The sequence below is a fragment of the Mycena indigotica genome (genome assembly GCF_014461135.1).
Source record: "Mycena indigotica strain 171206Taipei chromosome Unknown Mind.scaff0002, whole genome shotgun sequence".
Taxonomy (NCBI): Eukaryota; Fungi; Basidiomycota; class Agaricomycetes; order Agaricales; family Mycenaceae; genus Mycena; species Mycena indigotica.
In genome coordinates this window covers 5,545,166-5,567,879 of record NW_023503001.1, presented here as the reverse complement: position 1 = coordinate 5,567,879, position 22,714 = coordinate 5,545,166, and the positions used below count along the sequence as shown (strand labels likewise).

At 51.9% G+C, this 22,714-nt stretch overlaps 3 protein-coding genes across 3 annotated transcripts; all 3 read right to left on the bottom strand.

Annotated features, from left to right (window-relative positions):
• Positions 1-29: 29 nt before the first annotated feature.
• On the bottom strand, positions 30-2,357 carry MIND_00278500 (AP-1 complex subunit gamma; the record flags this gene model as incomplete). Its single annotated transcript, XM_037359657.1, has 10 exons — positions 30-112; positions 158-220; positions 322-460; positions 510-725; positions 772-1,054; positions 1,132-1,463; positions 1,510-1,683; positions 1,735-1,876; positions 1,928-2,294; positions 2,336-2,357. The coding sequence occupies 10 exons, from the start codon at positions 2,355-2,357 to the stop codon at positions 30-32; spliced, it is 1,821 nt and encodes a 606-aa protein (XP_037224752.1).
• A 198-nt stretch (positions 2,358-2,555) lies between these two features.
• MIND_00278400 (SF3b1 domain-containing protein) lies at positions 2,556-4,350 on the bottom strand (the record flags this gene model as incomplete). Its single annotated transcript, XM_037359656.1, has 6 exons — positions 2,556-2,788; positions 2,835-3,104; positions 3,157-3,329; positions 3,388-3,403; positions 3,452-3,529; positions 3,579-4,350. 6 exons carry the CDS (start codon positions 4,348-4,350, stop codon positions 2,556-2,558), a joined length of 1,542 nt encoding a protein of 513 aa, XP_037224751.1.
• A 128-nt stretch (positions 4,351-4,478) lies between these two features.
• On the bottom strand, positions 4,479-5,600 carry MIND_00278300 (ARM repeat-containing protein; the record flags this gene model as incomplete). Its single annotated transcript, XM_037359655.1, has 1 exon — positions 4,479-5,600. One exon carries the CDS (start codon positions 5,598-5,600, stop codon positions 4,479-4,481), a length of 1,122 nt encoding a protein of 373 aa, XP_037224750.1.
• Positions 5,601-22,714: the final 17,114 nt, after the last annotated feature.

Sequence of the window (22,714 nt, the reverse complement as noted above, 5' to 3'; positions counted from 1 at the left end):
GTCGTCCGAACCCAGAAGATCCTAAGTTGTTAAGTAACATCAGGCAAACGTGCTTCAGAACGTACGTCGACAACAGTGGCTTTCGTTGAGCCAACTGGTTTCTGTTCACTGACTGTGCAGAGTGAGACAGTGTCCACAAGAGTAATAAAATACGCACCGACAGCGATAACAGTAGCTTTTAGTTCCGGAGGCGGTATTTTCTCCAAGACACCCTTCTTGACTTGACCAAGATTAAACTAAACAGGCTAACGAACTCGATGGCTTGCTGTTGCAGTTCTAACTCAGGACTCGTTGCATATTGTAATAGAAGCTCCGAAATACGCTCATGCTGAGTTACACCGACTGCTGGCAGCGATGAAATCTTCGTGACTGCAGTCAGCACAAACTGTCGCATAAGGAGGTTGGCATATGGTGAATTGAGAATCGACACCAGCAAGTCAATTAATTGCTTGTCCGAGACCTGCTCAAGGTAAGAGGGTATTTGAAATAAAACTGTTAAAAAAACACACAGGTTTGCGTGGGTCCTCGTCCACAATTCCTCCCTCCAACAGCAGTTCACTATATTCACCGATGACCCAGGTTGCAGCGAGGGTTAGAGACTCTTGAGAAATATCGGCCATCAAAGCAACATAGAGCTTTGATGCAGTATATGCTTGCAGTTCTGATGTATGCGCTACCATACGAATGAAGGCGGACAATATCTCTTCCCGCACGAAGTTTCCAGCCTAGTCGACGGCGATGAGTATGCACTGGGAATCAGGGGACCCTCACCAGTTGCAGGAATCGAAGGACAGTGTCGATGTGCCACCGTTTGTTTGGCGCGAATCGTTCTGCAGCGAGAGATATTTGTGTGGTCATTCCAAGCTTGAATTCGTCGTCAGCTACTTCAAGGAAGGCGAGCAATTCTTGAACAAGCACGCGGACATTGCCTTCATTAATGAGAGCATAAGATAGCTCCAGAGCTCGCCGCCTGATCGATATGTCGCCATCTCGCAAAGCAGTCCAGAATAATGTTGCAATGCCTTTGTACGGCGTTGGTGTCCAATGAAACCACCTTATTCAGCGTGTTCAGCGCAACATAACTTGGTCCAAGCATTAACCAACAGATGGGAGTGAAGTAAAAATGCTCACCGAATGTTGTTATCCCGATCGCTCAAAAACTTTCCCAAAATGTTGATAGCAACGACGCGCAGTCCAGTGTCGGCTTCGATATCCAGAACAGTAAGAACGGTCTCGTAAAGAATCGAGTTGCCAACATTCTTCGTGGAGTCAGTGTTGGTCGCAACCTGTGCGAGGATATCGTTCATAGCTTCGCTCGCTGTTTCATCACCCCGACCAAGAAAACGGAGGAATCGCAAAATTTTGACTTGTAAGAAGGGGTCTGTGATGCCTGAAACGTCGTGCTCTGGACTATAGCCTGTCGTTACAAGAGACTTGAGGTTGCGAACGAGAAGAGGTACGGCCTGAAGAAACTTCATTTTGTGCTGTTTGGGAAAAGGTAAAACCCACGTTTCGGAACTCGTCCCGTATCGCAGGCTCTGAATGGCACATTTCAGTGACAAGTGTTATTGAAGACAGCAGGACGCCGTGATTTCGGTCGGTCAATAAGTTCTTTGCTTTGGAAATAAAGTGGTTGGTGAGTTCCGGGACTTTCTTGATCACACGAAGCGCGCACAGTGCCGCCTAAAGCTGATTCAGCAAAAGGAGAACTGACGAGGCTTTTGATGAACGCACCTTCTTGCGAATGTAAGTGCTGCTTGAGCCCAAAAGTTTCTCGATTTCATTTGCCAGGTCTCTTGACATCTCCTTCGATGCTATGTTTGCGAATGTGCATAGGGCCAGCCCAACAACGTACGCGTTGGAGTGATTCATGTCGCTGAGAATTCACGATTACCCAGCGCAAACAGAGGAGAGCTCAAGCACGCACTTTTTCAACGAGTTGGTGACCAATGTCAGAGTCTCCTGGCTCTCATCCAAAAGCAACATGATCCCCAAATATCCTAACCGTTTGTCGGCAAAACGTGGACTGGCGACCAGCCTTAAGCACTCTAGTATCTGCCCAAAGTGAGCAGGTGACCCAAGCATATGGATGTAGAGGAGTTTCGCGATATCATTGTTGTGTCGCGCAAAACGAGTCCTCTTCCTTGAATGACGTCCGTATTGCTGCAGATTCCTGCTGGATGAGAGTGTGCTCATCGGCCACGGTCTGTCGCGATAGTTAGAAGCATAGCAATTTCTCGCCACATTCACTACTTTGCAGGCGCGGATGCCTTTGATGAGGGCTGGAGTCAGGACTATCAGACGACTTGAACGGAGACAGAAATCCACAACCAACCTTTCAGATTATTATAGACCATAGCGCAATAAAAGGAGTGCCGTCAGTCCCCGTAAGTTCCTTAAGTTGAAGGAAAGGCAATTAGGTTGGTTGCGACTGGCCGATGTCGGCGCCAGTGAATGTCGTTGAAGGCCAAGTCACACGTGACAGAAGAATTGGCAGCAAAAATCTACGATTACAGTTCTAGCTAGTACAGAAATACGGTGAGCTACGATATCGTTCAAATAAAGACTTGAAGGGCACTGCGATTGTAAGCGTTGGGTCCTTCACTCAGTTCACCAAGGTCTGGATAGAAAGGAACTAAGGCGTCAGCTGCTCCGAGATAGAGCGCGTTATAGATGCGCCAATAAACCTCCCTGACTTTTCTGGCAGGATGGAAGAGACCCTGAAGAACATAGCTGAGGAGAACGCCTGGCCCAAGTGTGACGCGCATTGCCTCAATAGCGTCCATGACTGCACCGATAACATGGGGTGACGTTTCGAAGCAATTCGGCCAAACCAAGTTCATCAGATGCATCATCGAAGTCTTCGCAACCTAATCCAGCAACACCAAGAGCAAGGTGTTTGACAATGGTGCTTGCTGTTTGTCGGTGAACCAGATCACGGTCGGTGAGTGCGTCCTCAAGCATTGTGACGACTGAATCACGGTAATAGGCTGACTGTGGTCCAACATATTCGAAGACGAAAGAAAGGGCTGTTAGACAGCCTGTCCGAACATTGAGCTCGGCTGTTCGATATTCGTTCAAAAAGGCATCGATGCAGGTGAAAGCTATCGTGCATTCAGTCATCGAATCAACCCGAAGAGAGACGAAAAGACTCACGACCACACGTTTCTGCGACGATCGCAATTGCAACTGTGCTGCATACACGGCTCTGGCGCTCTTGGACGCGAAGATTGGTCAGCAAAACGGACAAGACATCTTGAGGCCCCAAACTTCTGGCGATATAGCCAAATGTGTTGACGGGCTGCTCGACGAATGCCCTTTTTGTGGGCCTTGAGGAGATCCAGCAACTCGAAGCAAATGCGCATCCATTCACGAGCTGGCACAAACTCAGCCCCGCGATCCGCTGTTAAAATCATGAGCGGGGACGATATGGTCGAGAGTGAATGCTTACCGATACGACCAATCAAGTTGATCGAAGCTTCTTGCACCTTTTCGTGCCTGTTGCGAAGAATTGGTATCATTCGGGGAACTGACAAACAAGTTAGTGATCTATAAAAAGAAAGCGGAATAAGACTCACGAAGATCTTTGACAGGTGGGTTCATTTGGGTCATACCGACAACATTGGCAATCGCTCCCTCGGCTGCGATGATGGAACCAAGAGTGTCAGGATACTCCTCACCCAACTGTTCGAAAAGCACAAGCCCGAGTTTGCTCAGCAGCTGGTCCTCGCCACACTGCTTGATGACGATGGCAAGACGAGTTGTGAGATCAGCAGCCTGTTGACGAACTTTGGCACTCTTGTTGTTTAAGCGCCAGAGGATGGTGGAAACGATTTGGGTGAGGTATGGTTTAACGCGAATGCCGAGAGCATTGACGACGGTACCGAAGCCATCCAGCATGACTTGGTCTTCCGTCGTCTGCTCTTGGAACGAATAGATGATACCATCAACGAGGCGCACCTCCAAACGCTTGTCGATGTCAGAGGCGCCGAGCTTCTCCACGACATTGGTGATTGTTTCCATTACCATCTTGCGGTAAGGCTCCGCTTCATCCTTCAACTCGTTCACAATCTTACCCACAATTTCTGCGACACCAGCTTTCTCGGCAAGTTCGACTGTTGTTTCAACGACTTGACGATAGTTCCTCCGATCAAGGGCCATCCAACGAACCCAGAACGATTTGAAGAAATCAGGGAGGATGTCGCGCTTGATGTAGCCAAGAGTAACACCCTCGGTAGCCGTGCATTGTTTAACGACCTTGAAGACGATTTCTTCGTCTGAGGTTTGGAACTCACGAATGAGGATCACCGTGACTTCTTTGGTATAGTAGGACGCGTATTCCGGGTCCATGAGAGGGATGATAAAGCCGATGGCCTTGAGGAATGCGGCTAAACCCTTTCCACGATGCCAAGCGAATACCTGTCCAGAGGGGCTTCAGCACGTTATCGAAAGACTCAATTCCGTAAGGGGCGGCAGCTTCAGCGAGGGCAGCAAGTCCCAATGCAGTCATGGTTCGGTTGTTCATCGGACAACCCCTTGGCAATACAATCGACGAGATTGCAGAGATGAGGGAGAACAGCACAACCCATCATGATGGCAATCTGCTGGACAATACGAATGCCGGTGTGTCGAGCTTGCTGTGACTTTTTTGAGTTGCAGACGGCCTTGAGGAAAGGAAGAAGGGACGGAATACCCAGTGCCGAAGCTACAACTGAGAAAGCGCGAGCGGTGGTATTGTGTATGTACTTGTCAGCATGATCGATATCTGGACGCATGGTAGATATCATATGGGCGAGACCAGCAGCTTTGGACAGGTTGAAAATGATTTCACGTCCTTCAACACGGGCGTAGTAATCTTCGTCAATGAGCAATGGTTCAATGACGACAAGAATCTTGTGCACGTATGGGCGAACAAGATCATCCAGCTTGTACAGGACTCGATCGATAACCTTCACAAGCAAATGTCGTTCTTGGTCCTCCAGTGTGCGTTCCATTAGTAAAGGGAGAATTTTATCGAACAACGGACCGGCACCAAACTTGCGAGCCTTGTCAGTGATTTGACGAAGGGCAGTCTTTCGGACGGGGGGAGTGCCGTTCTTGATTTTGAGAAGAAGACGCATGATCTTGCGCTCCTTCATTTTGTCGACCGAAAGCTCTGTTTCGTCTTCTTCCTTGGAAATTTTGGCGAAATATTGAGTGTCCTCCGCTTTGAAGAACGTGAGGGCACCAACACCAGGGATTTCAGTCGGAAGTTCTGGGGCAAGACCGGCAGCAGCAGCAATGGCGGCGGCGTCCGAGCCTTCCTTGATTTGGAATCCTCCTGGGTGACCGATGGGAGTTGCCATCGATCGACGAGGAGCAATGGTGGGCGCGTAACCAGCTGGAGGAGTCACAATGACATAGCCAGTGGCAGGGAGGATAATGTTGAGCTCTTCGTCGGTGAGATATCTGTTGTGTTTGTCGTCCTGCATGACGCCAGGTGCGTTCATGATGATTCGTTCCATAGGTTGCTCAATACCACCACTCGCTACTAGAGGAGTTTGGTCCCATCTCGAACATTTGATTGGTTCAGCGTTGGGGGTATCAGCTGGAGTAGCCATTTCGCCAGCCTCTTCTTCACCAGGTTTCGGATCTCATCGACGTTTACGTTTACCAGTTTCTTGATTTGCTATGGGAAGTTCTTTAGCAGCAGCAAGCTTGAGAGCAACGTCGTCAAGTTCGGCGGCAGGAGGCAGTCCATCTTCATCTTTTCATCCTCCTTCTCTCGTCGTTCTTTCTCTTGGATGGCGCGATGTACCCTGGCCTCCTCTTGCTCAAAACGAGTCAGCCGCGTGGCATCCTTGTAGCCGCCTTCCAGCTCTCTTCCATCTTCTGCCTCAAATGCATCGGCACTGGTTGTGCGATTGAAGCGACGGTTGCGGTAGTCCGACTGTCGAGCTGCAATTTGCCCCTTCAAGGCGGTTTCTCCAGTAGTAAAGGGAGAATTTTATCGAACCCAGCGAGGGGAAGAAGGAATGCGTTGTATGGGTGAATGCCCGAGTTAATGTCGTTTTCAAGGAAGGGACCTGGCGGTGGCAAATCTACCAGGTCTATGTCGTCGTCTTTAGAGCTCTCAACAGGCTCTGTTTTGACCACTCGAATGGCGCTGTCAATTGGCATGGACAGGCGAGTTTCCTGACATCGGCGACAGGGTTGGCTGGATATGTTCTGGGTGTTCTGGGATGCCCAAGCAAGTTACCCATAGGCCTGAATGTGAACATCGAGCTTATTGAAGTCTTCTGGGTGAAGGAGACAGTAGGGAGGGGAAAATTGAGTCGATACGGCTGTTGGTGAGACGAGTCGTTTGTCACCAAATGGACATTTGTTGAAGGCTGAGATTGCTGTTATCGCATTCGGCTTTGGTGGCAAGTGTGAGCGCTCAGGGTCTTAGGATACTGAAGTCGCCCACTCACATTGTTGGGCTATCGTTCGTCTAGCCAGCGGCCACTCCCAACTCCACGTCAGCTATTTGCCCCACCACCGCAGCCCGCGACCGTCTGACGAGCCAAATACACGCAAGTTGCCGATAATCGTCTTGGCGGACAAGAAGCCAGGTGAGGGGTTGGGTCGCGCGGGTCGCGCTGGCTGTCGCCGTTGAGTGAAAAGCACGTGCCAAATAATTTGACGGCGTACAAGTACCGCCGCCCCCATTTCGCATTGGAAGACGATTTGATTGAAAATACACATTAGGAGTTGGTAGCAGAGGGGGGAGAGCGAATAGCAAAATAACAAAAAAGCACTTGATAGCGATTCGATAGCAAATTTGACTCTGAGGCGACACTGTAGGTAAAGTATGCGTGAAGGAGAACGAAATATTGGTTGGATTCTAGGCTGAGTTAGAGGTCGTGAGCTCCAAGTCAATTGGTTGAAGGTTCGCTCTTGCCACAAGACCATCGAACTCGCCTGGGGGCATCCTGTTGGGGAATTAAATACGGCCCCGAAGAAATTAATGCTGGGCACACCGAAGAATCGTCTCCGTACTTGCAGTCATATCGAAAACATGTTGGGCCATGAAAATGCCATCTCTATGACGGAACACTCGCGCAAAGGCATCGAGAACCAAAATAAAGTCGTTAGAATCCTCGAGAGCAAAGGGGATATCATAGACTGCTTTCTTGGCGAGCCGAGCATCTCTAGCATGAAGAACTTTGCGAAAAGTGCGTCGAATCTACAAAATCTTAGTATAAGTCTAAGGAAGAAATGAACTTATCGTCACCATTGCCCCAGCGAATGCATAAGTCGGCAACGATATGCCAGCTGGTCCTTTTCTCAACCCCGCTCTCTCAATGATAGCAAACGTTGCCTCAGTTAACGCTGGATGCATAAGGCGGCTATCTCCATTCAATTTTTCATCCTAAGTGTATTAAGGTCAAGAGGATCGGATGAAATGTTGCCGCGTACATTTTTACGATAGTGCAAGTGTTCATAGTTGGCAAGAAGTCGTGCAGCCTCCGTCTCCTGGAACGACAGAAGGTCGTTATGAGAATACGCCAGGTCAGTTGCTGGGTTGATAGGAACCGGACTAGTTTTTCGATCGTATTTGTCGCGTTCGCGGCGGGTATACTCCATTTTGGTGTCGGGATTGATCGCGCCATGCGGGATGCTGAGATACTGGTTGTGCGCTACGTTCTCCACATCCTCTGCTGCTTGTTCACGGATTCTGCCTCCTGCTCGCCGAAGCTATTGATCGTGAGACGGGAGTGATGCAGAAAAACATTTAGCAACTTACAGCGATTTCGATATCCCCAATGTGGCCAAAACTTTCTGGACTGGACGTTAGAACGATGCAGAATTTCGAGTATGCCACATTACGCCATTCAAAGTCGTTCGACAATCCCTTTTCCCTCCTTTGCGCCATAACCTCTGACAGCATCTCTACGACGCGTCGAGGGATTGCAACGGTGGGATTTGTGGTGATGGCTTCAAGGGCGGTGATGCTGTACATGTCAACAAACGCAGATCGGCAGAACTTGGGTATTTCCTTGCTCAACTCTGTGATCAAAAGAATACCTCCATTTTCCTTCGTTGTTCGGAGTTCCTTGCGTTCCTTTGCTGAGAGATTCTGTCCCAGTGTAAGGGGAGCATGTGATGTGACAGCTGTGACTGATCACGTGACTGGTCCGTGCGCAGATAGCCCTGTACTTAAGTAGTTGGCCGTGGGGCTGTTCCCCCGGCTTTGGTATCAACTAGGCACCTGGACCCTCATCCCCTGACACCCAGCGCTGTAAGAGTTTCATCAGCAAGGTAATCTGAAATGATGGCGGCCGAGGTTGAATGAGGGTGGACGCGTAATTGTGAGTGGTGCGGTCTCTTGTGCGACTTTGGTCGACCATCCGACGAAGTCCCAGATGATGCGCTTGAATAGGAGGAGCGCAAGTGCGCAGTAAGATATCCAGGACGCGCGTCGGGGCTCAGCTCAATTGCCGATTCATCTCCGCCAACATGAGACGCCAGAATGGACTGTCGAGCGCTTAAAAAGGCAAAGTTTGTCAGAGGATAGTCGCATACCGCAAGCAAACGCTGAGAATTGTTCGGAGATCTGGTTTTGAAGACCATTTGAACAACTGAGAGTTGATAGAGTTAGTCTAGAACCGAAGAAGGGAGGGCGCAGGATGGCAAACCTTCTTCGACACGACTAGTTTTGGACCCGTTTGCCGATTCAGGGCACGTTTGTATTTGCGTCGAGGAACTCATAGCAGTGGCTGAAGGCACAAAACCGGAGTTTTGTGAATGTTGCGTCATAGGAGGCGGGCTTGCAGCAGGCTGGGATTGCGGGAAATGATTCCCCAGCGCTTTCACACTTTCTTGCTTCTGTTGAAGCAGACCCCATTGCATCATCAATTGTTGCTTTTCCTTCGCAAGCTCGGCTTCTTTTATTTGCTGCTGGCGCGCAATCAATTGAAGGGATTGATGCTGGGCGCTGAGGCGGGCTTGCGCGTAGACGAAAGAGTTGGGGTGGGCCTGAGGCTGAGGCTGAACGGGCCACGCTGTTGCGTTCGGGTTGGGGTGGACGTGAGGCTGAGGCTGAACGGGCCATGTTGTTGCATTCGGGTTGGGGTGGGCCTGAGGCTGAGACTGAGTGGGCCACGTTGTTGCATTCGACCACGAGTAACCTGGGTCGATGAGATCGTAGTGGTCTTGTTGAACATCTGGAGCCCAGCCCAAGACGCCGCCGTTATGGGAATTCAAACCGGCTGGAATTCCAGTGCAGCAGGAAGCCTGAGGGTTGGCGTTACCCCAGGTCGCATCTGTGACGAAGTAGCTGGTTGTCTAACATGTCGTAGAGACTGTCGCCGCCGCCGCCCATCGGTGGGGAAGTTCCTAGTGCTGAGTGCAACGTCGGTGGGTAGTGAGAATGGCAGCCGCGGGGAGGAATCGAAGGATAGGAGCTGCTAGACGATGTGAATGAAGCTGAAATTGGTGCTACAAAGATGTTAAGTCGCGTTGAACCAAACGCAGACTGTATGCGACGCACAGGTTGAGCAAGCAGCGGCCCCGGATGGGCAGGCCATGATGGCAGGAAGAAGAAGGGTCCGTCCGCCGTGACGCCGCATTTGCGCGCGACCCTGGACAGACCAAAGCTGCTCGCTGGCCTGTTGGCGTCAAAGTCGTCGGCAAACGAGAGTTTTGATGGTATCGCGATAGCTCCGTGTGACAATCGGAATGAATCCCGTCGTTACGCTTAATTTACAGGCCGGTCTATTCTTATTCTGAGTCTTGGCGGGCAATGCCTATATCTTCTCAACGTCATTCCAGCTAGTTATCGACACGTTCTTCGGCGACTTTATTGGCAGCTCTTTCAACGCGGAAGGTATTGGCGATAAAGTGACGCGTTAACCTCGATACAAATCATAAAACTAAGATATTTCTGGGATGACCCAGTACCCTCGTACTACTGCGCGAGAATACTTACACAATGCGTGTTCCACCATAATTAGGTCTAGTCCAATGGCCGCCTGAGTATCTTCTGGCAGCTTTGCGCGAAGATACGCGTAGACCATTTTGAGTCCGCGGGTGCACTCTTCTGCAGACCGTTTACCAGACTTGCGCTTAGCCAAGAGGTGTAAGAGCTCTAACCCGCGGACTGCGCCTTTGTTCATTGAAGCAATTGCCGCCCCAAGTTCTTCCACGCTCGGGGGGGAAACCAGGCGGGGGGCTGGTATACGAATAGTCGGCGGCAAGCAGATAGCCCGCAAGCGGCCCGATGCCAGGGAAAGCCTTGGTGCTCTTCTTTTTCCTCACAATCGTCCTTTGCTGAGTCCACTTCCAGAATCGCGTGAAGCCAATAGATGGCTGGCCTTCTTGTTCAGGAGCGAGCAAGGAGGAAAAATGGTGCGTTGTCATACGAGCGTTGTACAATGGCGCAAGGTCGAGTGTACGATGGCGGTTAGCGGGACCATATGCTGCTGAGTTGCAGAAAATGCGTTTGGGCGGCTGCTGACCAGTAGCCGCCACATACGTCGTTCGCAGCTCCTCTTGTGCGCGTTGAAAATCGTCTTGATCAGCATACAAAAGGCGGCCGTGTCGCGAAAACTCCGAGTTGAAAATGACGCCACAAAAGACAAGAGCACTGTAGAAGCCTCCCCTTTCGGCAACGTGAGCTGGAGCATAAGGGCCATCGGCCTGATATGCGCGCTTCAAGGACGGGGCCAGATGGTGGAATAGATATAACGAATCGGGGAATTTGCGCAGAGCAGTCGCCCACTTTGAATTCCCATTGTTCTGAAGCAGGATTTCAGCCGCAGCTTCACCGATGAAACAGACGAAATTGTCAAGATAGAACTGGAGTGTAGGAGAAATTGTTGTTGTGGCACGAATATCAGGAAGGGGATGAGGGTTTGGGATAGAAATGAGAGCAGGAACAGTGCTGTAGTCTTGGTTAGGAATTGGAAGAGCTGAAGACGAGGCTCGGTTACAGTAGGTCTCTGCCGGAGTGGACATAATTGACAGCGTAAGCGGGGTAGGCTTTTGGATGGATTCGACAAGATCAATCATCCGGTTGAGAGTCTTGGATTCGGTAGAAGACGGATTCGCAAGTGCATGGCAGCTGAGCTGTTGATCAAGCAACTGGAATCGTTGCAAGACGTGCTTTGCACTTCTTGATTTGCGAATAACGGCGGAAAACACTTGTCGATAGGCAGTCCAAACGGCGCTCAGAAGCAAACCGCCATTCCCAATCGACGCAAGGACGGAGGATACGAAGAATGCTTGCCAGCGAGATGCGCGATTTTGCGGATAGTGAAACCAGTACGCAAGGATTCGCAAACACCAATATAGGATCCCATTGTCGAGAACGGGTCCAGGGGGGTATTTTTGATGTCCGCCGTTACTGTACTCGAAGGACCGCGTTGGAATGTCAAGTTGATACTTGTCAGACCGAAAATTATGGGCTGTTGACCCGCTTTCGAGCACTTGTTTGACATCAGTGGCAAGTTCTTCGATCCAGGTCTTGTTCTCCCTCCCATTCTCAGCCTTCATCCAATCGATAATGCAGCCCCGACAATGGCTATAGAGCCAGTTCCATGCTCGGTAATTGGAGAGCATGATGCTCTCTCTCGTCAGGCGAATTCCGAATGCGTCAACCGCTTGAGCCGTATCAAGCAGCTGGATATCGTTCCAAACTGTAGCCAGAGCAATAGCGGCATCACGTGAACTAGGATTCTGATCCAGAGTCGCGTGCGTGTGAGCAATGCTGTCGGGGGAACCTCCCTTTCGGCCCCTCGGAGACGCCTCCGATTCCGGTCCGACTCCGGTTCCGTCTCCGGTCCGGCCCTCCATCTCGCCCGCACAATCACCGATCCGTCAACGCCCTCCCGACGGTCGCCCTGGGACCTCGCCTGCGACGCCGCCCAAGCCTTCTGTGCCCGACAGCGGCAGCTACGGACAAGCAGTATATAGTCAGCTACCTAGCAGGCGGACCCTTAGAGTTTCTTCTCTTTGGATCCTCCCCTGCTAGGTCAGCTTCATTTGTATTCGCTTACCAATGTTCACGCTTTGGATCCTCCCCTGCTAGGACCTTGATCTCAGGCCTCCGGGGTTGCCCTTACAGCAGAAGAAACTCTCTACGGGATCAACCGGACAAGATTGCCAGGTTCGGCGCTGACTCAGGCTCGGAGTACGAGTCCGTTCCGCCCTCGTCACCGCCCCTGCCACTTGTCCCCTCCTCCTCTACTCCTGTGGTCCCCGCACCCGTCATGCCGTCCGGAGTCACTCCTACCGCAGACGCCCGGCTGGACTCACTCGAGGCGAAAATTGATAGCCTAACTGAGGCCCTTGCTTTACTCACCAACCAGGCTTCCGCTGCCGCTGCCGCCGCTAATAATGCTGGCGGACCCCAAACACCATCGCCGGAGACGTCGATTCCGACTCCGACTCCGGTCCAGGGCGACTCCGAAGCCCTTTTTGGTGACATCAACCTCGCCTCAAAATTGGTCTTGCGACCAAACCCCCCGTTCACCTTCAACGGCGACCGGAAACGCGGCCGCGCGATTCCTCTCTACGCGGTCCGCACCTCGCCCGCCTTGCCCCTGAGGCCTTCGTGGTCAACGGAGAGGCGAGCGAGGAAAAGGCTGTCCGCTATGCCATGTCGTTTATGGCAGAAGGACCCGCTCAGCAATGGGCGGAGCGCCACGGAAGCAAAGCCCCGTTTCCGTTTCCGTCCTGGGGCTCGTTCGTTTCCGAGTTTCGACTCCGGTTCGTCGAGGAGAATGAGCAAGATCACGCTCTCTCCAAGCTGGAGACTTCCGCCTATCACATGGGTACAAAGGATGTCTACCAGTACACCGACGACTTCGAGGACCTGATGGACCTCGCCGGATTCGAAGACGCGCTGGTCAAGGTGACCAAGTTCCGCCACGGACTTGACCCCTTGATCAACAACGGAATCACGTCCTCGAACGACCCCCCGGACCTCCGGGATTACCTTAGCTGGCGCACCCGGGCCTTCCGTCAATACGAGGCCCTGGTCCGGGCCAAGCTGATCAAGTCAGCCGCCCCCAAGACGCCTGGCGGTTTGATTCGGACTCCGTTTCCGGTCAACCGCATCCCGGCTCCGGCCCCTTTCCGCCCGGTGGCTCCGGTCATGCCACCCGCGGCCCGCGCCCCCGCTCCGGCGCCTCCAGCTCCTGTCCCTATGGAGTTGGATCGCACCAGGGCTCGGGGTGCCCCTCGTCGCGCCTGCTTCAGGTGCGGCGACCCAAACCATCTCGCCCGGGATTGCCCCCTCCCCGCCGATGTCCGCTCAATGGACATCCTCGACGAGGTGATCCAACAACTCGGTGACGAGATGTTAGCGGAGTTGATCGCCCGCTACACGGACACAGCTGCCCTGCCGGAGACGGCAGCGGAGTCGATGGCCGGAGAGGATTTTGTCCCCCGCGACGAGTGACTGGTGTGCCCTCGTTCGCGTCTATAAATCGTTTTGCCTCTTTGTATGATGAATGCAGTTCCTTGCCCTACAATGAGCCCGAAACGAAAGACACACCCTCTCCTGCCCCCGTCTCGACTCCGTCTCCGACTCCGCCCGCGACTCCGGTCATCGTCCTCCGCCGCCTCACTGCCTGGGAAAAGAAACTGCCCAAGCAGTACACCGTTGCCGCTGCCCCTGGGGCGAACTCCCTCCACCTCCCGTTAGAGCTCGAGTCCACCACCAGCGCCTGAAGCTCTCACTCTCTGGGCTTGTCGACTGTGGTGCCACCTCCGACTTCATTGACACGAACTATGTTGCTCGGAATGGCATTCCGGTCCGCACCCTCGATCAGCCGATTCCGGTTTTCAATGTTGATGGCACCCCCAATGACGCTGGCTCCATCAAACAGATCGCGGACTTGGTCCTGCGCTACAAAAAGGCCATGCCGAACGAGTTCAGCTGGCCGTCACCCATCTTGGCAAGCAAGACCTCATCCTGGGGTATTCCTGGTTGCGGAAACATAACCCAGAGATCAATTGGGAAACCAAGGAGGTCAAGATGACACGGTGCCCCCGAATTGCTCGACCTGCCGTGAGGAAGAGCGGGTCGAACGGACCGAGTTGCGGCGACTCCGGTCGCTTCAGAAGCGTCTCCGCTCCGGCCCGTTCCCCTCGGTCTGCGCCATGGACCTTTCTGGGTCTGATGACGGAGACGATTCCGTCTCCGGTGACGACTCCGGCCTGCCTGATCTGACGCCGGACTCCGGCGACGACGATGACGATGGTCAGCTTGAAGATGGTGACCGCATCTTCTACACCTCGTTCCGCCCCTCGGAGGAGATACGCGCTGGCAGTACTGTCTCGCAACGCCTGGCCGAAGCCTTCGCCAGGAACTCCGCCCCTCCGCCCTCCGAGATCCCGGACTGGGCTAAGGAGTTCCAGGACGTCTTCAACAAGGAGTCCTTCGACACGCTACCGGAGCGGAGAGCCTGGGACCACGCCATTGAACTCGTCCCCGACGCTAAGCCCACCAACTGCAAGGTGTACCCCATCTCGCCCCCGAGAGCAACGCAAGCTCGACGCGTTCATCGAGGAAGGGCTTTCGACGGGCCGGATTCGCCCCTCCAAGTCTCCGATGGCGTCTCCGGTCTTCTTCGTCAAGAAGAAGGACGGCGGACTCCGCTTCGTCCAGGACTACCGTGCTCTCAACGCGATGACTGTCAAAAACCGGTACCCCCTTCCGCTGATCAACGACCTCATCAACCGGCTCAAAGGCGCCACGTTTACTTCACCAAACTCGGCGTCCGTTGGGGCTTCAACAACGTCCGGATCAAGGAAGGTGACGAGTGGAAAGCGGCTTTCCGGACTAACCGAGGCCTGTTCGAGCCCTTGGTGATGTATTTCGGCCTGACAAACTCTCCCGCGACGTTCCAAACGATGATGAATGACATTTTTCAGGACCTCATCCTCTCCGGAGATGTCATGATCTACCTTGACGACATCCTGATCGCCCATTCCGACCTCCGGAAACACCGGCAGATCGTTCAGGAGGTCTTGCGGCGACTCCAAGAGCACAAGTTGTACCTCCGAGCGGAGAAGTGCGACTTTGAAAAATCGTCAATCGAGTACCTCGGAGTCATCATCTCCCACAACCACGTCGAAATGGACCCCGTCAAGGTCGCAGGCGTCTCCGCTTGGCCGACTCCGGAAAACAAGAAGGACATTCAGCAGTTCCTCGGGTTCGCTAACTTCTACCGCAGGTTCATTCGGGACTTCTCGACCCTTGCGCGCCCTCTTTTCGTGCTCACCAAGAAGGACCAGCAATGGACTTGGGGCGACGCGGAGGCCTCCGCGTTCCAAGCGATCAAGGACGCGGTCACCTCGGAACCGGTCCTGGCGATTCCGGACGACACACGGCCTTTCCGACTCGAGGCGGACAGCTCTGATTATGCGACGGGGGCGGTTCTTTCACAATCCGCCCCGGACGGTGATAAGCCGCAGTCTGGGACAGACCAGGAAACGACTATTTTTGTCGATTTTGTTGCTCAGCGCACGTCTCAGAGTTGACATGAGTCCCGAATGGTCAACTAGGGAGTTACCTGCACAAGAACATATCAAAATCCAGTCAAATCCTATCAAATCGCTCATAGTGATTCCAAAGTCTTGACTAGGAAAAGTTCGCAGAGCCCGCTTCTCGCTAGAATCCATCCAATTCTATGCAAAATACCCAAAGGGAGTGTATTCTAAAAGGCATATTCGGTTTGGCGCTCAGTGGAGACTCGAAATCGACAACTCCTAGACTAGGGCCACCCCTATCTCTGTTGGTATCGACGACTGACATCATTGGAACGTGGTTTCGGATCATGCTGGAGGATCGGGAGTGCCAAGGGACGGTTAAACGGTGAAAAACCTACTCAATTGATTGGGGCCTGGACCTGTGATCAACGGCGACTCTAAAACACTGTCGAGGAACTGATCATCTGAACATTGGAAATGCGCCAGGAGAGTTGGGACAACTACCGCTGAGGCCATACGCACAAGATACGAGTTATGGGTGTCAATCGAAAGCTGGGAAGCAGAGCTATCCACTTATCCTACTCAAGATCGAGGGATTCTTCACAAGCAAAACTAGATGGTCGCGAACACGGAAGATTTACACAGGTCATTGACTCCAACACACGCGATACCAGTCATCTGGACCTGGATTTTCGACTCCGGGTCGTATGGCGAAACGATACCTATACAATTATGCACATGGACGACTTTTCTTACTCGAGATTTTCCCTGATTCTATCAATTTCTGTTTAGTATTTATACCTCTGTTTTGTATTTGGCAGGTTCACGGATTGCCCCGCTCTACTAGGTGCATCTGGGGATCTAGCTCGTCAATTTATCTTGCTAGCTCTTTCAAATAGTATCATCGCGTCGAAGGATTATTGGTTGAGGGTTTCGGTTGCCGTTTAAAAGAGAGTTCCGGTTGCTGTTTATTGGGTTTCGGTTGCTGGTCGAGAGTTTAAGGCAGTTAGTTCCTGACTCGAGACAACTCAGAGGGTTTAAGGCAGTTAGTCCTGATCCAACGAGTATAAACTCTCCGGGCATCGTATTGGCGCTTCTCTATTGCTGAGTTTCGTCGATAGTACGCTTTGGGGCACAACAAATCAACGTTTTTCAAAGAAACTCGTATCAACCCTACAACCTTACACATTTGTGCCAAGGCTCTGTTCACAGGGGTCTGTTCTCGCACAAGGAGTCGACGATATTTTGGGTTTTGTGACTTTCCCTACTCGACATTATACAACTTTCTCTCTATCTCAAGTGGAGTTTTGGTTGTTTTTGTTAGTTTGGTTAGTTAGAGGCTCATTTGCTTTTGTCCCCACTCCGCACTCATCATCTGGAGCCCACCGCGAGGGGTGATCGAGTATTGCTGAAACTTGGTTTCGTGCAATTTGTGACAAGCAAGAAGAAAAGCAAGCGCCCACACGCTTGGATCGAACGTCAAAATACCACCAAAAGGGAAACAGCGAGATCTAACTGATTCCCAACCGAACGATTTTCCGAATCTACTACGGGAGTTGGAGAACTGAGACCGACACCGTTATTCGTACCAAAACTATCTGCGAACGCGAAACCGAGGACTACCCGTAACTCGCAAGGCGATCGAAATCGGACAATCCCGACAAAATCGACAAAATCTCAAGCATCTTCGTCGAAAAGACCGACTCAAGCATCAACACAAAAGCGCGTTCAATCGAAATCTACAACAAAGCGCAAAACCAACACAAACTCAGCGACTGTCGAAGAAGAACAACAATCTCCGACACCATCTTCGCCTCTAACCGACTTATCAGAGAGCGAAATCAACACGAATCGGCTTAACGAACCTCCGATTCAACAAAACAACGAAAACATGGACGATGGAAATGGTGGAAATGGCGGGAACGGAGGTGGCGCGGGTGGCGCAGGTGGAAACGGAGGTGGTGGAGGAAGAAACGCTCAAGGAGGAGCAGCGGTGCGGTTCAAGGTGCCTGAAACATGGGATTCTGGTCGTCCTAGCTTCGATGGAAAGACTCCTGCCAAGTTGGAGAAGTTCCTAGAGGAGTGCGAGCGAATCATCGTGCAGGGAGGCATCGACAACGACGCGGAAAAGAAGGAGACGGTGCTGAGGTATCTCGACACTAAGCATGTGAAGGAAGCGTGGCGGAATCTGACAGCGTTTGCTGGAGGAGACTTCGATGGGTGGAAGGCGGAGATACTGAAGATGTATCCAGAGTTGGAGGAGGTCAACGAAGGATCGAGGAGACGCTTGAAGGAAATTTGCGCCGAGGCACGGGGTGCTAGTCGTGAAGATCTGGGTCTAGTGATTCGATTTTGTGCATTCTTTTTGGCAGAATCCGAAAAACTCCTCAGACCACCATCGCAAATCACCAACAAAGAGTTGGTATCGTTGATTCTTGGTACGCTCAGCGATGATTTTGCTTCGGCAGTCGAAGTTGTGTTGAACCAACCGAATGTGGCAAATATCTTGGGTCCGAACGCAATGCGGGAAACCAAAACGCGGGAAATACTCGAAGAGGCGATAAGTGGAACTACAAGGACGTCTTGAAGGTGGTGGAATGGTTGGCGAACAATTGGTCTGGACGGGAGGCAGATGCGATGATGAGAAACGACTCGAAACCCTCGAATTTGCTCTCGAGCTCGAAAAGCGGAAACTCTACGAACGATATTAGAGTGAAAAACGAGTTTCGTGATCAAATGGAGAGTTTCGCCTTAGAGATAAACGCGTTGAAGGACGTTATGGCCGTTAGGGATAAGCAACTCATCGAGACGATGAAGCAGTTCCATCAGGCTACAGAAAATAAGTCCAAGGAGCATGCGCACCCTCAATCGGGACCGCCGCAACGCTATTATCAACAAGGAGGAAGTCGTGGGTATGGAGGACAACAGAGTGGAGGGGACCAGTGTCATTTCTGTGAAGAAACTGGACACATGGTGCGAGATTGCCCAAAGAAGAGGATGTTGTTGGACCAAGGGAAGATCGTTATGGAGAATGGAGGCTTGCGCCTACCAGGAGGTCAATATATTCCTAAGTATCCTGAGAATGTCTCGAGGTATCAACGAATTCTCGACTGGTATGGCAAAGGCGGAGGGAATATTGTGTCAGGAAATGCGCAGACGAACCTTCAGTCGTCGTTCTACAACGAATATACTCCCAGCGAGCAGTATAATTTGCTGTATGACACGAATGAGGACGAAATCCGTTCATTGAGGGCGCAAATGGCTGCTATGACTAGGCAATATCAATCGAATAATGTCTCAGCTCATGAACCAGCAAGATTCTCGAACCAGCCGGGGGCGATCCAATCGTTTCCACAAATCCTACAACGAGATTCAGCGTCGCAGCAAGGGATAGGAGGTAGACAACAGCAGAGAATGGGGGAGACGGGGCAAAAGAGTGAAGCGTACCCTGTGTACCTTCAAGGGCCTGTTCAACCAGGCTTGCCCCCGGTCGATCCGAACTTTCAACAGTTCATGACGATGTACAATATGGTTCAGGCCATGCAGAACCAATCTGGATCCAGTTCGCAGTCCGCGAATCAGTCGATGGAGTCCCAATTTGCGAATACGCGTTCGGGAAAAGACTCTAACGCTGGGGAGGGACGAAATTTTTAGATAGTTCGAGGAAGGAGACAGGGAGCTGGCGAAAGAAAGCTCCTGAGGCAACGAAATCTCCTGAGAACCGATCGAAAGTTGCGAATAAGGAAAAGGAATCGTCGAAAAAGAAGGAAGATCGAAGGAAAAAGGATGATCCTGTCGAGTCTTCAAGTGAGGAGGAAGAATCTGAGCCGGAGGTGCTGGAGAAAGAGGATGTGCCGAAGAAGAAACGCAAAGCTCAATTCAGAGGAGAAGATTCTGAGGACGAAAAGTTGGAATATGCTGCCAGGATGGTACCCAGTTCGGAATCGCCCAAGCGCGAGACGAATAAGAAGCGAGATGTAGAAGAGAGGGCGTATAAGTTGGCGACGAAGTTCGACGACCCGCATATAATTAAGCGAATTGTGGAAAAGACAGAAAATACAGTCGTGCACGATGTTACTGTGGGCGATCTGATCTCTCTTTCTCCAGAGTACGCGAAAGCGATGCGGAAATCGACGAATCGGACTCGACAACCTATAAAGCCAGTCTTGTTACATGGGAAATTGGATGAAGGATCGGAATACCCGTTCATGGAAGATGAGAACGTTGAAGTTCGACTCCAAAATGACGCGGTAGACATCGACGAATTGCCAATGGTCACCTGCCCTGCCCAAATCTGTCAACAGATGAGATGTGTTGATGGGACCCGATCGTGACATCTCCGGGGTATCAAAAACCTCAATTTCTCTTACTCTTTGAGAATCCTCTCCGACAATTCCCTCCCATGGACTTCTCCCCTGGGCTCAACGCAGCCCGGGCGGCCTGCCGCTGCCATCAACGGCGCGGCGGCATCACTCGGCGTCAGTTGCGTGACGCCGCCTCTCTCTGCGGCTTCTCACCGCGGCGCCGCCTGCCCGCCCACTGCTGTCCCCCGCGCTCCCCGTCGGTCGGGCCTCGGCGCCCGCGCATGGCCGACGTCACGGTGCGTGGCGATCACCGCGTGATGTCGCTCTGTCAGCTGCCACGCGTATGTCGACCACGCCGCCTGCTCACTGTCCGCCCGCCGCCGTCGCGTTCCGGCCGCAGTGACCACTGTCACCGCTCGGTCACCGCGCTCGGTCACCGCGCGCTCCCCGTCGGGCCTCGGTACCGCGCCGCTAACGTCACAGCGCCGAGAACGGCGTGACACCGTGGTCAGTGCTGCTCCCTCAGGCCTTCCCGCCTCACTGTCTGCACGCTCGCTCCTGCCGCCGACCACCGCCATTGTGACATCAGTGACTACAGGCTGCCCCGTCGACCGCACCTTCCGCCCGCCTGCTGGATCCAGCTCTGACAAGTGCCCCCCTTTCGCGCTCGCTGCCTCCGCACCGGCGCGTTGATGTCACAATGCGATCGGACGACCCGGCAGCTACGTCCACTGCCAACGTCGACCCCAACCGCCCGCACGCAGCTGCCGCGCTCGTTGCCTCCGCATCACCGCCGGGCTGACACGCTAGCGCCGCATCACTGTCCCACAGTCACCGCGTAACCACGTCGACCCGGGCCCCGGCTACACATCGACCATGCATCCCGCCCATCCCGCCCACCCTCTCGTTGGCTGCGCGTTGGCACGCAACCCCGCATTGACCCCGCGCACGACCGCCACAGGCGCCATCGCTCTCAGTCGGCGCGCTTAGGCACGCAACCACGCATCTCGGTCCCACGTCCTTCCTTGATCCTTCCCGCCCTAATTGCCTTTCCCGCGTCATGACATGACACCCGACAAGCTACGCGAGGGCAACGCGAGGGTAAGCGCAGAACTGGAGACTGTGGGGCAACCGTACCCGGGGCTGATCTCCTCTTCGCCTGCCCAGTACCCACCCGCACCTGCACGAGCGCCCAACCGCTATCTCGTTGTCCACAGCGTGTGACCGAGGCCATGATGCGAGGGCCGCCCGCTGTCAGCTGCCATTTCAATGTCTCTAACGCAGTTCCCGGAGCCAACGGGTTGCCAACGGGTCAGCGGCGCGAGACCAGACGCACCCCACCGCGTGACCCTTCCCTAGTGTTAATCTTTGCCCACAGCTAGCCGCCATGCCAATGCATCAATGTCAGCCCCACTACCACAGTATAGCTCACAATTATAAACCGATGTCATAGTAATATTAGAATCTAGATTGATCAATGCCATAATCACCGAAGCCTTTGAGTCGCTGAGCTCAGTTGATCTTCCATCAATTATGTTCACTGGACTATATCTCTTCAAAAGGATGCTTCCAGCAATTGCAATCACATTACTCTTCTAGGTCTGTACTCTTTGAAAGTGTCAACTAACTTTATTTTCTTTCTAACTGACACAAGAGCATGTCAGATATTGTCATCTTTGGCAAATGATGCCAGTGGATCTCACTCAATACCCCCTAGATAGTCCAGATATATTGGTTCCTAATGCTTAGCATATTACACTATGAACTGATGCTATTCACATATTTATAAAAAGTGGAAAAGCATTGTAGGATGGTTCACAGGAAATTTGATTGCCAATGCTCTAGCTCAGACAGGTCTTCATGATTTGGTGCAGAACTGAGTATAGGTGCTTGAAATATGTATTGGCTCAGTCAGGGAGCCTAAAATGCATTATCAGAAATTCCATAGTCCTAAGATAGTTCTCAGTACTTTATCACATATACCTAAGATCTTCCTGGATCTGGGGCTAGATAAGCTATCAGAGAGTGTAGAGATGAAGAATAGACCTATGTGTACCATGATATTGATTTGAGTATGAGATCCCAAGCCTTTTATATGCTGCAATTTGGTGAATGTTGCATGTGTCACTTTTGTGACCTGCTTTGCACTCAAATATTGAACTTGTGGTTTGGAATACATGCCACAGAGGTCAGAAAGTGGTCTATTTGTAGGCTCATGACAGTTACTGATAACATATATGCATTGTTGTGAGCAGCTCCAGACATTAGAACTGCAGACAGGGTTAGTACTCTAAAGGCCAAAAGAACTGTCTGCGCTATTACATCTGGTGAAATTTTTATTTCAGGTAGGAGTCAAGAAACCTATATAGGTGACTGGAGGACTTCAGACTGACTCTTCTGGCACTTAAATCAGCTTACTAACTATCTTGGATGTTACATGATTGAGGAATCAGTGTTATCTTTGCCAAAATCAACTACTTAATATCTGTACTGATTTTTGGCCAAATGAATTGGTAGTGTGGGGTGTGGTAGAGTGCCTGTATAGCTCCCAGAAACTAGCATGCACACCCAGCTAAGCCTACCAGAAGTCAGAATATAATATGCACAATAATCCTTGCTATTGAGTGATACCATCAAGTGCCCCTAACTCAGAAATGGGTCAGATCGCATTATTTCATCCCTTATAATGAAATCAACTTAGATCAATCTTATCCACCCAGTATATATGAAGAATTCAGCTTGTCATTCCCTAGGTAGTCCAATATAGGCAATGACTGCTGAATAATATTGCATGAGGCTGTTGATTAGCATTGATCCCTCCTGTTTAATGTCCTAGATCTTCATACCTTTCAAATGACTACTCAATCATCCATATCCATGGGTTGGATGTGGAGATATTGTCCAGCATCAGGTGCATCAAAACCATATGATCAAGTGATGGAAAGCCG